The sequence below is a fragment of the Mobula hypostoma genome, chromosome 4 (genome assembly GCF_963921235.1).
Source record: "Mobula hypostoma chromosome 4, sMobHyp1.1, whole genome shotgun sequence".
NCBI lineage: Eukaryota > Metazoa > Chordata > Chondrichthyes > Myliobatiformes > Myliobatidae > Mobula > Mobula hypostoma.
In genome coordinates, this window is record NC_086100.1 from 202,643,570 (window position 1) to 202,660,445 (window position 16,876).

Sequence of the window (16,876 nt, forward strand, 5' to 3'; positions counted from 1 at the left end):
CTCAATCTGCATATTTGCCTTTAGGAAATTCTGTACAAGGACTCCCAAGTCCCTTTGGGCTTCAGATTTTTGTGCTTTCTCTGCACTTAGAAAATAGTCAACCCTTCCATTTCTTCTCCCAGAGTGCATCACCATACTCTTCCGAACACTGTAATCCATCTCAAAGAGAAAATCTGCGGATGCTGGAAATCCAAGCAAAACACACAAAATGCTGGAGGAACTTAGCAGGTCCATTTGTCATCTCTTTGCCCATTCTCCTAACCTACCTAACTCCATCTGTAACCTCTCTACTTCCTCAATCCATTTGCAGAGCCAAAACAGATGAGGGATTTGTTAAATACATTTTTTTTCATCTGGATTTAGTCAGGAAAAGGACTCTGAGTTTACAGAAGACAAAGTGGCATCAACTTCATGGACTCTGTACAGATTACAGAGCAGGTAGGACGGACAGAGAACATAGAAAACCCACAGCACAATACAGGCCCTTCAGCCCACAAAGCTGTGCCGAACATGTCCCTACTTCGAAATTACTGTAACATGCTGTAAGGTTTCACTGATAATGTAATGGTTTCTCTGTAGCAGCAATGTTTGGGTTATGACTAGAGATAACGGGGTTTGGAATGCTGTTGTTCTTTCTTGTGAATCTGGAAGAGAGATTTTCGCGGACTTTTGCCGGGGAGAGATGAGGAGAGAAGACGCGAATGGAGAGAGTTGGTAGACCGCCGGACAGGGTGGACTTGGGAGCGAGGGTCCGAAGGGCAGCTATGATCGGAGGAGGTCAACGGTGGACGATCAACTTATCAGTGAGCTCTAAATGTGCACAACAGACTGTTTCATAAGTTTGGGCCCTTTTTCTTTTTTTTGTTTCTTTACTAACCACATAGTCAAATTAAGAATTATAAAGCTTAATCATTTAATTGCATATTGTGTACTGTTTGTTATTTTGACGTACTGATTTGTAACAGGGGACACATCACGCAGCATCCACCTAAGCGACATTTCTAAAGATAGGCCGGGCTGCTAGCCGAAGCGAAAGTTACATTTCCTCGGGTAACCCATAGCCCTCTATTTTTCTAAGCTCCATGTACCTATCCAGAAGTCTCTTAAAAGACCCTATCGTATCCACCTCCACCACTGTCACCGGCAGCCCGTTCTGCGCACTCACCACTCTCTGCGTAAAAAAAACTAACCTCTGTACCTACTTCCAAGCACCTTAAAAATATGCCCTCTCATATTAGCCATTTCAGCCCTGGCAAAAAGCCTCTGACCATCCACACGATCAATGCCTCTCATTATCTTGTACACCTCTATCAGGTCACCTCTCATCCTCTGCCGCTCCAAGGAGAAAAGGCCAAATTCACTCAACCTATTCTCATAAGGCATGCTCTCCAATCCAGGCAACATTCTTGTAAATCTCCTCTGCACCCTTTCTATGGTTTCCACATGCTTCTTGTAGTGAGGCGACCAGAACTGAGCACGGTGCTCCAAGTGGGATCTGACCAGGGTCCTATATAGCTGCAACATTTTCAACTCCTAAACTCAATCCCATGATTGATGAAGGCCAATGCACCGTATGCCTTCTTAACCACAGGGTCAACCTGTGCAGCAGCTTTGTGTCCAATCGACTCAGACCCCAAGATCCCTCTGATCCTCCACACTGCCAAGAGTCTTACTATTAATACTATATTCTGCCATATTTGACCTACCAAAATGAACCAGCTCACACTAATCTGGGTTGAACTCCAACTGCCACTTCTCAGCCCAGTTTTGCATCCTCTCAATGTCCCGCCGTAACGTCTGACAGCCCTCCACACTATCCACAGGTGTTTGCTGTCCTGGGAAAAATCAGAGGGGATAAATCCCCATGGCCTGACAAGTTCATAAGATCATAAGACATGGGAGCAGAATTAGGCCATTCAGCCCATTGAGTCTGCTTCACCATTCTATCATGAGAGATCTCGGATCCCACTCCACCCCACACACCTGACTTCTCACCATGTCCTTTGATGCCCTGACCGATCAGGAAATGATCAACTTCTGCTTTAAATATACTGATGGACTTGGCCTCCATCGCAGTCTGTGGAACAGTATTCCACAGATTCACTACTCTCTAGCTAAAAATATACCTGCTTACCTCTGTTCTAAAAGGTGGCCCCTCAATTTTGAGGCTGTTCTGGATACCCCCACCACAGGAAACCTCCTCTCCACATCCACCTTAATTAGTCCTTTCAACATTCAGTAGGTTTCAATGAGATCCCCTGCATTCCTCTAAATTCACAAGCCCAAAGCTGCCAAACACTCCTCATATGTTAACCCCTTCATTGCTCCTCACAGGTTAACCGCTTCATTGCTGGGATCATCCTCGTGAACCTCCGTCAGTACAGATCTGTGCGGAACACCACCAGTGATGGACCTCCAGCCAGAGTAATATCACAAACAGCAGAGATCCCAGTAGGGATTCCTGCAGAACACCACCATTCACAGATGTTTCAGATGCAGGAAGAAAGGCACAGAACAATACTGTGTTATCACAGGCCAGCGGGACATGGCCTATGTCCCTCTCATCATTTCAGAAAAGTGAATCCAATCAAACACAGTCAACACGGTATGATGAAAGGTAAACAATATTTGACCTTTTTTTGCTCAGATTTCTTGAGGATGTAACAGGAAGAGTTTACAGTAGATATTGTGCATTTAGATTTCCAAAAGGCACAAATTGCCACATAACAGGCTGGTGCATTAAGGTAGATCTCTGGTTTCAGGAAGCAGTGTGTTGGCATGGATAATAAGCCATTGGCACACTTCATTATTCAAAGTATGTTATGTTGAAGTTCTACAAGACATTGGTGAGGCCTAATTTGGATTATTATTTGCACTTTTGGTCACCACCCACAAGAAAGATGTAAATAAGATTGAAAGAGTGCAGAGAAAATTTACAAGGATGTTGTTGGTCTGGAGGACCTGAGTTATAAGGAAAGATTGAATAGGTTAGGACTGTATTCTTTAAATCATAGAAGACTGAGGAGAGATTTGATAGATGTATACAAAAATTATGAGGGGTATAGATAGGGTAAACGTAAGCTGCCTTTTCCACTGAGGTTGGATGGGACTACAACCAGAGGTCATGGGTTAAGGGTGAAAGGTGAAATGCTTAAGGAGAACATGATGGGAAACATCTTCACTCAGTGGATCATGACAGCAAGGAACAAGCTGCCAATAAAAGTGGTGCATGTGATTTCAATTTCAACATTTAAGAGAAATGTTTATATGTACATGGATGGCAGGGATATGGACGGCTGTGGTCAAGGTGCAGATCAGTGGAACCAGGCAGTTTAAATGAGGGACCAAAGCGTATGTTTCTGTGCTGTAGTGTTCAAGAAGGGCCCTTATGTACTGGATGGAATGTGTTGGCATGGATCAGTCAGGCCCATTCCCAACAGGGGGGAGGGTGTTGGCATGGATTAGACGAGCCGTTTTCCAACGGGGGGAGTGGGGTGTGCTGGCATGGATGATAAATCACAAAGATTTTTCCAACAGGCGGGAGTGTGTTGGCATGGATTAGACAGGCCTGTTTCCAACAGGAGGGCGTGTGTTGGCATGGATTAGACAGGCCTGTTTCCAACAGGCGGGAGTGTGTTGGCATGGATTAGACAGGCCTGTTTCCAACAGGAGGGCGTGTGTTGGCATGGATTAGACAGGCCTGTTTCCAACAGGGGAGAGTGTGTTGGCATGGATTAGACAGGCCCGTTTCCAACAGGAGGGAATGTGTTGGCATGGATTATAGGCCACAGACTTTCCCAACAGGAGGGATATAACGTGAGGATTGGTTCTTGGGCCTCTTTTTCTTTCTGTTCATCAATGTCCTGCAGAGGAAACAAAGTGAGAACTCGCCGAGTTTGCTCCTATACGAAAACAGGTAGAAGGGCCTGGATGATGAGACCATTGAAATTAAGGTCAAACATGCAGAGCTGGAGGTCAGATCAGGTAACAGGTACGAGGTGAAAACAGTCAAATATTTGAAAGATGGAACGTTGAGGTTGATGGGAAGCTGGCACAGAGGAGGAGTCGTGGTGGGGGCACATGAGACGGACAATGCTAGAATCCAGATTCACACACTGCCAGAGGAACTCAGCAGCTCAAGCAACATCTGTGGGGCTGGATTGAAATCTCAATGTGTCAGGAAAAAGAGAGCATCAGAACTGAGAAGGGAGAATGGCTGGTGTAAAGTGGGCGGGGAGATTTCTGGTGTAAAGTGGGCGGGGAGATTTCTGGCCTAAGGTGGGCAGGGAGATTTCCAGCGTAAAGTGGGCAGGGAGATTTCCGGCGTAAGGTGGGCAGGGAGATTTCTGGCATAAAGTGGGCAGGGAGATTTCCAGTCTAAAGTGGGCAGGGAGATTTCCGGCGTAAAGTGGGCAGGGAGATTTCCGGCGTAAGGTGGGCAGGGAGATTTCTGGCATAAAGTGGGCAGGGAGATTTCCGGTCTAAAGTGGGCAGGGAGATTTCCGGCGTAAAGTGGGCAGGGAGATTTCCGGCCTAAGGTGGGCGGGGAGATTTCCGGCGTAAAGTGGGCGGGGAAATTCCCGGCGCAAAATGGGCAGGGAGATTTCCGGTCTAAAGTGGGCAGGGAGATTTCCGGCGTAAAGTGGGCAGGGAGATTTCCGGCGTAAAGTGGGCAGGGAGATTTCCGGCCTAAGGTGGGCAGGGAGATTTCCGGCCTAAGGTGGGCGGGGAGATTTCTGGTGTAAGGTGGGCGGGGAGATTTCCGGTGTAAAGTGGGTGGGGAGATTTCTCGTGTAAAGTGGGCGGGGAGATTTTTGGTGTAAGGCGAGCAGGGGTTGTGCTGAGTAGGGATTTGGCAGTGACTGAAGGTGTACAGGGGGCTGAGAAAAAGACAACTAGGTAGGGGAAGGGAGCAGGTCTGCAGTTGGAGGGTAGTGACAGGTGGATGATGAGGCTGGCGTGGAGCCGTGATCCAACCCTGCTCCCAATTCTCTTTTCTCTCCCGTTTCAATCCCCATAGGCCTTCTCCCTCAACCCTGGCCCACCAGAGATCCACAGTCGTGGCAGCTGTGCCGTGGGGACAAAGAGTGGAGCTGCCACGATATCCGTTACCACGGTACACCTCTGCTGATTTCCCGGTTACACCTGTGTCTGCTGTCGTGTACTGGTGGGCAGGCTAGAACTCTGTTCCTCAGAAGCTGGTGCTGAGGCGAGCTTCAGCTCAGTTTCGGGGTTGTAGTCTGCACTGCAGGTCTGCGTGGAGCTTGTCGATAGCAGTACAGAGCGTTTGTTTGATAAAGCTTCTGCCCTTTGGGCTTGGCACTTCAAGCTCATAAGTTTGGCATCCAAGGATTGGGTTCGTGGCCTTGTGAAGTGACTCTCTCCAGCACAGAGACCCTGGGCATTCCAGTCCTTATCTGTCGGCTGGAGGTCAAATGCATGGCGTTGTATCCAGTCCGTGCAGAGGCCATCTCTCTCTGAAACCACACCACCACAGAGCAAGGGGACAGTGCTTTTACACACTCGCTTCTGAGAGTTCTCAAAAAGTGCGTACCAGGGGGGCAGGGTTCCATCTCTGTAGCCAGCGTCTGTCTGAATGTGGCCGCTCAGCATGTCCACAGCAGGGTCAGTGTTGTCTGCGGAGTCAATAACTGGAATCGGAAGGGAGAATATCCAATTACACACAAACAATAAATGACCTGACTGTCCAGCTGTGTGTGGAAAGTCACAGAAATTCAGAGTTCAGGAGGTGGCCAGTTACAGACCTGGGGAACATGCCTCAAAAGCTGATCATTCCTGGCTCTGCCCTTGATCTCACCCTACTGCCCCGAAATAATTTATCCCATTGTCACAAAACAGGCAATTCTGCCTACAACTAAACGTCTCCTAGCCCCTTTCATTGGGTAGAGGGCTGCTGCCTCTCCATCCCTGAACAAGCCACAGGTCACTCGGACATGCGACCCAGGACATCGCTCTGCCCAGCAAACTGCCCTGATCCACACATATGTACCCTCTCACTGTCTCACAGACCGCCATGAGACCTGTGAGCGGAGCCCTCCTCCTCTCTATGGTACCTTGTGCACAGAAATCTCAGATCCCCCCAACAACATCTACTTTATTGTAGATCACAAACTGGAATCACAGCAACAGAATCTGGAAATGAGTAATAATAACAGAGTTGTCATGATGGGAGATTTTCATTTCCCAAATATTGATTGGCATCTCCCTAGAGTGAGGGGTTTAGATGGGGTGCAGTTTATTAGGTGTATTCAGGAAGGTTTCTTGACACAATATGTAGGTAAGCCTACAAGAGGAGAGGCTGTACATGATCTGGTATTGGGAAATGAACCTGGTCAGGTGTCAGATCTCTCAGTGGGAGAGCATTTTGGAGATAGTGATCACAGTTCTATCTCCTTTACCATAGTATTGGACAGGGATAGGAACAGACAAGTTAGGGAAACATTTAATTAGAGTAAGGGGAAATATGAGGCTATCAGGCAGGAACATGGAAGCATAAATTGGAAACATATTCTCAGGGAAACATACGTAAGAAATGCGGCAAATGTTCAGGGGATATTTGTGTGGGGTTCTGAGTAGGTACGTTCCAATGAAACATGGAAAGGATGGGAGTTGTATGACATGTATAGGAAGCAGGGAGTAAATAAGGTGCTTGAGGAGTATAAGAAGTTCAAGAAAATACTTAAGAAAGAAATCAGGAGGGCTAAAAAGAAGACATGAGGTTGCCTTGGCAGTCAAAGTGAAGGATAATCCAAAGAGCTTTTACAGGTATATTAAGAGCAAAAGGATTGTAAGGGATAAAATTGGTCCTCTTGAAGATCAGAGTGGTCACCTATGTGCGGAACCAAAGGAAATGGGGGAGATCTTACATAGGTTTTTTGCGTCTGTATTTACTAAGGAAACTGGCATGAAGTCTATGGAATTAAGGGAAACAAGTAGTGAGATCATGGAAACTGTACAGATCGAAAAGGAGGAGGTTCTTGCTGTCTTGAGGAAAATTAAAGTGGATAAATCCCCGGGACCTGACAGAGTGTTCCCTCGGACCTTGAAGGAGACTAGTGTTGAAATTGCAGGGGCCCTGGCTGAAATATTTAAAATGTCGCTGTCTACAGGTGAGGTGCCAGAGGATTGGAGAGTGGCTTATGTTGTTCCGTTGCTTAAAAAAGGATCAAAAAGTAATCCGGGAAATTATAGGCCAGTAAGTTTAACGTCGGTAGTAGGTAAGTTATTAGAGGGAGTACTAAGAGACAGAATCTACAAGCATTTGGATAGACAGGGACTTATTAGGGAGAGTCAACATGGCTTTGTGCGTGGTAGGTCATGTTTGACCAATCTATTGGAGTTTTTCGAGGAGGTTACCAGGAAAGTGGATGAAGGGAAGGCAGTGGATATTGTCTACATGGACTTCAGTAAGGCCTTTGACAAGGTCCCGCATGGGAGGTTAGTTAGGAAAATTCAGTCGCTCGGTATACATGGAGAGGTGGTAAATTGGATTAGACATTGGCTCAATGGAAGAAGCCAGAGAGTGGTGGTAGAGAATTGCTTCTCCGAGTGGAGGCCTGTGACTAGTGGTGTGCCACAGGGATCAGTGCTGGGTCCATTGTTATTTGTCATCTATATCAATGATCTGGATGATAATGTGGTAAATTGGATCAGCAAATTTGCTGATGATACAAAGATTGGAGGTGTAGTAGACAGTGAGGAAGGTTTTCAGAGCCTGCAGAGGGACTTGGACCAGCTGGAAAAATGGGCTGAAAAATGGCAGATGGAGTTTAATACAGACAAGTGTGAGGTATTGCACGTTGGAAGGACAAACCAAGGTAGAACATACAGGGTTAATGGTAGGGCACTGAGGAGTGCAGTGGAACAGAGGGATCTGGGAATACAGATACAAAATTCCCTAAAAGTGGCGTCACAGGTAGATAGGGTCGTATAGAGAGCTTTTGGTACTGTTACGAGAATACACATAAAATTAAGATGTTTGCTGGCCTGGGCTAGCATCAGTGGCATCAGCAGTTGGTCTGCCACCTGCCCTCAGGGGAAGGAGAGATAAGGAACAATGGAGCAGCGTCTGGAGATGTGTAATGAAGGGATGTGGGAGAGAGAGCTGTCTGGAGCGGCTCCCCCTTTGAACCCTGAACTGTTTGAAGTGATGGACAGGCGATACCCCAGCAGGGGGATAAAAAGGGGACAGGTTCGCTAAGACAGACACACACGCCACCCGAGGTAACGAGACCCTGGAAGCGGTACGCTTCTCACGAGTGGGTGAGAAGTACCAGACAACGACCAGGGTGGAAAGGTACGATCAGCGGGAACCCGGTGTGTGTCCGCCCTTGCCTGGGTGCCGGGTTCACTGCAGAGGATCGACCGCATCTGGAGGAGGGGTCACAGTCGGTGACCTCAGGTGACATCACCAAGGACCTGCCCAAAAGCTGTTTGTGAGCCATCTCGCTGGTCTGTGAGCCATCTCGCTGGTCTGTGAGTGAAGCCGTTCTGAATGATCAGTTGTTCCTGTTCTATGTCTCTCTTCCCCCACGTTGTCCATCGCCATGGCAACGATTACTGCGAACTGAACTACAAACTGGACTGAACTTTGAGTCATTTTGAAATTGGTCATTTACCCCTAGACAACGATAGAGCTTGATTGATGCTGTTATCTTACTTCTGTGCACATGTGTGTTTATCATCACTGAATTGTTGCATTTATTATCCTTTCGATTACTGTGTTGCTTGTTTCTTTAATAAAACTTTCTTAGTTCTAGTACTCCAGACTCCAACTGAGTGATCCATTTCTGCTGGTTTGGCAACCCAGTTACGGGGTACGTAACATAAGTGGGGTTCTCGTCCGCGATTTTGAACGCTAAATTTGGGACGGAGTAAATTGATTGGGTTAAAATTCCCGAAAGAAAGAAAAGACAAACAGCAGAAATGGAGGTTGAGGAATTTATAAAGGCGCCGACCTTGGAGGCATTAGAGGATGCCAGGAAATCGGAATTGATAGCTGTGGCCAAACGGGTGAATCTTGCTAAGGTGAAGTCGACAATGAGGAGAGAGGAGATACACAGAGCTATTGTAGAGCACTATGTATCTAAAGGTGTGTTTCCCCAAGGTGAGCTGGGGGAGGTGTCTATTGAAAAACCTGCTGGAGACGCGGTACAGGTACAGCTTGAAAAACTGAGACTCGAGCACGAGTTCCGGGTACGGCAGTTAGAACACGAAGAGAAGCAGTTAGAAAGGCAGGAGAGAGAGTTAGAAAGGCGAGAGAGAGAAAGACAGTTGGAGAGAGAAGAGAGAGAGAGGGACAGACAGTTGGAGAGAGAGGAGAAACAGAGGGAAAGGGAATTTGAGCTGGAGAAGTTAAAGATAAGGGCCGAGCAGGGGCTCGTGCCGAACCAAGGTGGAGGGTTCCGGGCGACCCAGGAGGTTAGGCTGGTTCCCCCATTTGACGATACCGATGTGGATCGGTACTTTCTCCATTTCGAAAAAGTGGCCATAAGTCAGGACTGGCCAAGGGATAAGTGGGTTGTTTTACTTCAGAGTGTACTGAAAGGGAAAGCCCAACAAGCTTACTCCGCTTTATCCGCGGAAGATGCCCAGAAGTATGAGGTGGTGAAGGAGGCCATCCTCAGGATTTATGAGTTGGTCCCGGAGGCATACCGGCAGAGGTTCCGGAATGCGAGGAAGCGGTGGGACTGCACGTATTTGGAGTTTGCTCGCGAGATGCAAACATATTGTGAGCGTTGGTGCGCCTCGAAGGGGGTAGAGGGGGATTATGACAGACTGCTGCAGCTGATTCTGATTGAGCAGTTTAAAGGTTGTGTCCCTGAGGGTATGAGACCCTACCTCGATGAGAAAGAGGCAGCCACGTTAGCCGCAACTGCTAAGTTAGCGGATGAGTATGCGTTGACGCATAAAATGAAGGTTGCCCCGAGTAAAGGCTACCAGAAGGGTAGTCAGGACGGCGGGAAGAGTCCACCGGAAAAGTCAGAAAGTAAGCCGGGGACTAGTGAAAAGGATAAGGTAGACCGGGAGCAGTCTAGTAGGAAGTCTCCTGGGGTCGTCTGTTATAATTGTGGGAAAGTCGGACACTTTGCGTCCAGGTGCTTTGCCCCAAGGAAGGAGACGGGGAAAGGAAAAGCGGAAATTTTGAATGGCTGTATCGAGCTGTTAAGCGAACCGCTAGGGAAGGACAGGTCTGAAAAAGTCCAGGAAGGGCGCGAGAGGTTTATCTCGGCCGGACTGGTGTCAGTGAAGGAGGGGTTAAAACCAGTTCCAGTGCGGATCTGGAGAGACACGGGAGCGTGTCAGTCACTAATACTGAAGAGTGTATTAGAGTTTAGCTCAGAGACCCAGACTGGGGAGGTAGAGGTCAAAGGTGTTGGGGAAGGGACAGAGTCAGTCCCTTTGCACCAGATACACTTACAGAGCAACCTGGTCTCTGGACTAGTCACGATTGGGGTGAGGTCCGAATTACCGATGAAAGACGTGGAAGTCTTGCTCGGTAATGACATCGCCGGAGGAATCGTGTTCCCAGTCGTGAGATTGACGGGTCAGCCTGCCAGCATGGAGGCCCCGCCCGCGATGGTGAATTTGGCTGAAACATTTCTGCCAACCTTGTATGAGACAGGGTGTAGTGAGATAAGAGGTAGTGAGGGAGCTGGGACGGACGTAGCAGTAGCCAGGAAAGAATTTGTGCAGACGCAGGAGCGAGACGAGGGGCTGATGGTTTTTGCCGAGACCGCTCTCTCTGACACAGCCTTGACAAGGGAACTAGTAGGCTATTGTGCGGATGAGGAAGTGCTAAGGAAGAAAGGGAAATCAAGGACAGTATCCGCAGATGAGGAGTGGGGGGTGGTGCAAAAGAGTTATGGGGATGAGGTTTTTAACATGGCCCACGAGGTACCCCCCGGTGGACATTTTGCGGTGCTGGAGGAAACAGTTGGTGGAATCATGAAAGAGAGTTACCGGCTGCCCAGGGGGAAAAATGTTATTGATCATGACCGACGCGAACTGAGACGGTCACCGGCTTTTGATATGCTAACAAACCTAGTCGGTGTTAGCGTGGAAATCAATGAAGCTAGGGGCCCCCTGATAAGAGGAAAAAACCATTTTGAAAAGATTAGGATGGGATCGGTCAGATGGGAGAAGGCTATTCTTTTGGCCAGGTCTACTGATAAGGTCTCTCCCTTAATCCCCGAAGGAGTAATTAAACGACTCGCACCTATGTGTTTGATTGTCCCGAGGAAATGCAAAGAACTGGGACGTTGGGTGATTGTGGTTACAATAGGGCAGCCAAGCAAACAACACCCATATTTTTCGAGTAATTCAGTGACTAAAGGGCTGATGAACACAGAGGTGTGTATTGGCAATTTAATACGGCTGTCTGAAGCCAGCTTGATAGTGAACCTTGAAAAAAATGAATTCGGCCACACGAAGGTCACTTACCTGGGAATTGTGGTGACACAGGGGCAGCTGGCAGTGATGCAAGCTGCAGTGCAGGCTATCGCTGACCTCCCAACCCCGACAGACAAGAGGGCCCTCAGAAGGCTCTTGGAGATGGTGGGGTACTGCAGGAAGTTTTGCAATAACTCTGCGGTCAATACCCGTCCCCCTCCTACTAAGCCCTTGCGAGAGAAAATTGAGTCGGAATGGGACGACCCTTGTTGTTGTGGTCCGGGACAAAATCAAATGAGAGGTTACATTGGTCGCAATTCATCAGTGTTTTTGGCCACTATGAAGTTTGCTGAGTTGGAGCCTGGTCTAAGGGATTATTAATAACACGTGTAAAAGGAACAGAAAATGTGATGACTGTCTGTCAAGGTGTTGACAGCTTCAAATTCTCTGTATTAGCCAAATAGCTGATAAAGATGTATATTGTGCATGTATCAGATAATGTAGTCATGTTTGTAATTTTTACCTCCCGGTAAAAATCCTTAAAGGGGGGAAGTGTTACGAGAATACACATAAAATTAAGATGTTTGCTGGCCTGGGCTAGCATCAGTGGCATCAGCAGTTGGTCTGCCACCTGCCCTCAGGGGAAGGAGAGATAAGGAACAATGGAGCAGCGTCTGGAGATGTGTAATGAAGGGATGTGGGAGAGAGAGCTGTCTGGAGCGGCTCCCCCTTTGAACCCTGAACTGTTTGAAGTGATGGACAGGCGATACCCCAGCAGGGGGATAAAAAGGGGACAGGTTCGCTAAGACAGACACACACGCCACCCGAGGTAACGAGACCCTGGAAGCGGTACACTTCTCACGAGTGGGTGAGAAGTACCAGACAACGACCAGGGTGGAAAGGTACGATCAGCGGGAACCCGGTGTGTGTCCGCCCTTGCCTGGGTGCCGGGTTCACTGCAGAGGATCGACCGCATCTGGAGGAGGGGTCACAGTCGGTGACCTCAGGTGACATCACCAAGGACCTGCCCAAAAGCTGTTTGTGAGCCATCTCGCTGGTCTGTGAGCCATCTCGCTGGTCTGTGAGTGAAGCCGTTCTGAATGATCAGTTGTTCCTGTTCTATGTCTCTCTTCCCCCACGTTGTCCATCACCATGGCAACGATTACTGCGAACTGAACTACAAACTGGACTGAACTTTGAGTCATTTTGAAATTGGTCATTTACCCCTAGACAACGATAGAGCTTGATTGATGCTGTTATCTTAATTCTGTGCACATGTGTGTTTATCATCACTGAATTGTTGCATTTATTATCCTTTCGATTACTGTGTTGCTTGTTTCTTTAATAAAACTTTCTTAGTTCTAGTACTCCAGACTCCAACTGAGTGATCCATTTCTGCTGGTTTGGCAACCCAGTTACGGGGTACGTAACAGTACATTGGCCTTTATTAATCAAAGTATTGAGTATAAGAGCTGGAATGTTATGATGAGGTTGTACAAGGCATTGGTGAGGCCAGATCTGGAGTATTGTGTTCAGTTTTGGTCACCAAATTACAGGAAGGATATAAATAAGGTTGAAAGAGTGCAGAGTAGGTTTAAAAGGATGTTGCCAGGACTTGAGAAACTCAGTTACAGAGAAAGGTTGAATAGGTTAGGACTTTATTCCCTGGAGCGTAGAAGAATGAGGGGATATTTGATAGAGGTATATAAAATTATGATGGGTATAGATAGAGTGAATGCAAGCAGGCTTTTTCCACTGAGGCAAGGGGAGAAAAAAACCAGAGGACATGGGTTAAGGGTGAGGGGGGAAAAGTTTAAAGGGAACATTAGGGGGGGCTTCTTCACACAGAGAGTGGTGGGAATATGGAACGAGCTGCCAGACGAGGTGGTAAATGCGGGTTCTTTTTTAACATTTAAGAATAAATTGGACAGATACATGGATGGGAGGTGTATGGAGGGATATGGTCCGTGTGCAGGTCAGTGGGACTAGGCAGAAAATGGTTCGGCACAGCCAAGAAGGGCCAAAAGGCCTGTTTCTGTGCTGTAGTTTCTATGGTTTCTATGGATGGTAGGGTACAAGATCCGTGGTGCACAAAGGCTGTTGTAAATCTAGTCAAGAAGAAAAGAAGAGCTTACGAAAGGTTCAAAAAACTAATTAATGATAGGAATCTAGAGGATTATAAAGCGGGCAGGAAGGATCTTAAGAATGAAATTAGGAAAACCAGAAGGGGTCATGAGAGGGCCTTGGCGGACAGGATTAAGGATCATGCCAAGGAAGTCTACAAGTATATGAAGAGCAAGAGGATAAGACATGACAGAATAGGACCAATCAAGTATGACAGTGGAAAAGTGTGTATGGAACCGGAAGAGATAGCAGAGATACTTAATGAATACTTTGCTTCAGTATTCACTATGGAAAAGGATCTTAGTGATTGTAGGGATGACTTGCAGTGAACTGAAAAGCTTCAGCATGTAGATATTAAGGAAGAGGATGTGCTGGAGCTTTTGGAAAGCATCAATTTAGATAAATCACTTCGACCGGATGAGATGTACCCCAGGGAGGTGAGAGAGGAGATTGCTGAGCCTCTAGCAGTGATCTTTACATCATCAATGAGGACAGGAGAAGTTCCAGAGGATTGTAGGGTTATGGATGTTGTTCCCTTATTCAAGAAAGGGAGTTGGGATAGCCCAGGAAATTATAGGCCAGTGAGTCTTACTTCAGTAGTTGTTAAGTTGATGGACAAGATCCTGAGAGACAGGATTTATAAACATTTGGAGAGGCATAATATGATTAGGAACAGTCATCATGGCTTTGTCAAAGGCAGGTTGTGCCTTACGAGCCTGATTGAATTTTTTGAGGTTGTGGCTAAACACATTGATGAAGGCAGAGCCGTAGATGTAGTGTATATGGATTTCAGCAAGGCATTTGATAAGGTACCCCATGCAAGGCTTATTGAGAAAGTATGGAGGCATGGGATCCAAGGGGACATTGCTTTGTGGATCCAGAACTGGCTTGCCCACAGAAGGTAAAGAGTGGTTGTTGACGGGTCATATTCTGCATGGAGGTCAGTGACCAGTGGAGTGCCTCAGGGATCTGTTCTGGGACCCTTACTCTTCGTGATTTTTATAAATGACCTGGATGAGGAAGTGGAGGGATGGGTTAGTAAATTTGCTGATGACACAAAGGTTGGGGGTGTTGTGGATAGTGTGGAGGGCTGTCAGAGGTTACAACGGGACATTGATAGGATGCAAAACTGGGCAGAGAAATGGCAGATGGAGTTCAACCCAGATAAGTGTGAGGTGATTCATTTTGGTAGGTCAAATATGATGGCAGAATATAGTATTAATGGTAAGACTCTTGGCAGTGTGGAGGATCAGAAAGATCTTGGGATCCGAGTCAATTGGACACTCAAAGCTGCTGCACAGGTTGACTCCGTGGTTAAGAAGGCATACAGTGTATTGGCCTTCATCAATCATGGGATTGAATTTTGGAGTTGAGAGGTAATGTTGCAGCTATATAGGACCCTGGTCAGACCCCACTTGGAGTACTGTGCTAAGTTCTGGTCACCTCACTACAGGAAGGATGTGGAAACCTAGAAAGAGAGCAGTGGAGATTTACAAGGATGTTGCCTGGATTGGGGAGCATGTCTTATGAGAATAGTTTGAGTGAATTTGGCCTTTTCTCCTTGGAGCGACGGAGGATGAGAGGTGACTTGATAGAGGTGTATATAATGATGAGAGGCATTGATCGTGTGGATAGTCAGAGGCTTTTTCCCAGGGCTGAAATGACTAACATGAGAGGGCATAGTTTTAAGGTGCTTGGAAGTAGGTACAGAGGAGATGTCAGGGGTAAGTTTTTTATGCAGAGAGTGGTGAGTGCGTTCAATGGGCTGCCGGCAATGGTGGTGGAGGCGGATACGATAGGGTCTTTTAAGAGACTCCTGGATAGGTACATGGAGCTTAGAAAAATAGAGGGCTATGGGTAAAGCCCAGTTAGCTCTAAGGTAAGGACATGTTCAGCACAACTTTGTGGGCCAAATGGCCTGTATTGTGCTGTGGGTTTTCTATGTTTCTTTGTTTCTGACAGTGGGTTAAGCAGCCACAGGGTGGCACGGCAGCATAGAGTTAGTGTGGCGCTATTACAACTTGGGGGCGGATTTCAGAGTTCAACTCCGGTATTCCTGAAAGGGTTTACATTCTCCCCATGGTAGGCATAATATCTCCTCCAGGTGCTCCAGTTTCCTCCCAAAGCCCAAAGACATACATGTTCGGAGATTAGTTTGATTGTAAATTGAGCCAAGATGAGGTTAACACTAAATAGGTGGGCTGTGGCATGGTGAAGGTCATTGCTACTGAAGGGCCTGTTCAGAGGTGCTTCTCAAAATAATTAATAAGGCACAAAGGCACAGTTATCAAGGGAGAGTGTAGGTGTACAGGAGATCGGGACAGGCATTTACAGAGACACGGCGGGGCATGAGGGATGAGGTCAGGGCTGGACAGAGACGAGCGAGGAGGACAGGCATTTACAGAGATCAGGGGGAGCACAAGAGATGAGGTCAGGATCTGGAGGGGTGCAGGGCACTGGGACATTGGATAGCGTTGAGAAGGGGTGTAGGGGATTAGGACAGGAGCTTACAGATATGGGCAGGGAGTAGGGGATGAGGACGGATTTACAGAGATGTGGAGGGTGTAGGGGATGAGGATGGGAGTTTAGAAAGACATGGAGGTGTAATGGATTGGGACAGGGTTTTACAGCTACATGAAAGGTGCAGTGGATATGGGCAGGGTTTTACAGGTATATGGAAGGTGTAGGGGATTGAACATAGAACATAGAACATAGAATAGTACAGCACAGTACAGGCCCTTCGGCCCACAATGTTGTGCCGACCCTTAAACTGCCTCCCATATAACCCCCCACCTTAAATTGCTCCATATACCTGTCTAGTAGTCTCTTAAACTTCACTAGTGTATCTGCCTCCACCACTGACTCAGGCACCAGATCTCGTTGTACTTCCCCTTTTCCGAACACGACACCATTCAGATAGTAATCTGCCTACCTGTTCTTGCCACCAAAGTGGACAACCTCACTGAGGGGATGTCAGAGAGTGGTGGGTGCGTGGAATGCACTGCCAGCAAAGGAGATAGAGGCAGATACAATAGGGCCTTTTAAGAGCTTTTTAGATAGGTACATGGAGTTTAGAAAAATAGAGAGCTATTCACTCGGAAAATTCTATGCCGAAAGGCCTGTAATGTGCTGTAGATTTCTATGTTCTATGTTAAATTTATTATCAAAGTACATATATGTCACCTTTTACAAGCCTGTGATTCACTTCTTTGAAAGCATACCCAATAAATCTATAACAGAATAATAGCCATAATAGAATCAATAAATCCTGTACAAACTGGACATTCAAAGTGATGTGCCAAAGACAACAAACTGGGCAAATACATACATAAGTAAATAA

At 47.1% G+C, this 16,876-nt stretch overlaps 1 protein-coding gene across 4 annotated transcripts in view; it reads right to left on the minus strand.

The window, feature by feature from the left end:
* Nucleotides 1–16,876, minus strand: part of rtkna (rhotekin a) — a 236,689-nt gene that overhangs the window by 72,891 nt on the left and 146,922 nt on the right. For 3 of the 4 annotated variants that reach the window (XM_063045172.1, XM_063045171.1, XM_063045170.1), the window contains one exon: nt 972–5,651. The exons of the other annotated variant lie outside the window; for it this stretch is intronic. In XM_063045172.1, coding sequence (XP_062901242.1) covers nt 5,140–5,651 — 512 coding nt within the window. In that variant the 3' untranslated portion in view covers nt 972–5,139. Of the gene's footprint in view, nt 1–971; nt 5,652–16,876 lie in introns of those variants that run through there. 4 annotated transcript variants of the gene reach the window in all.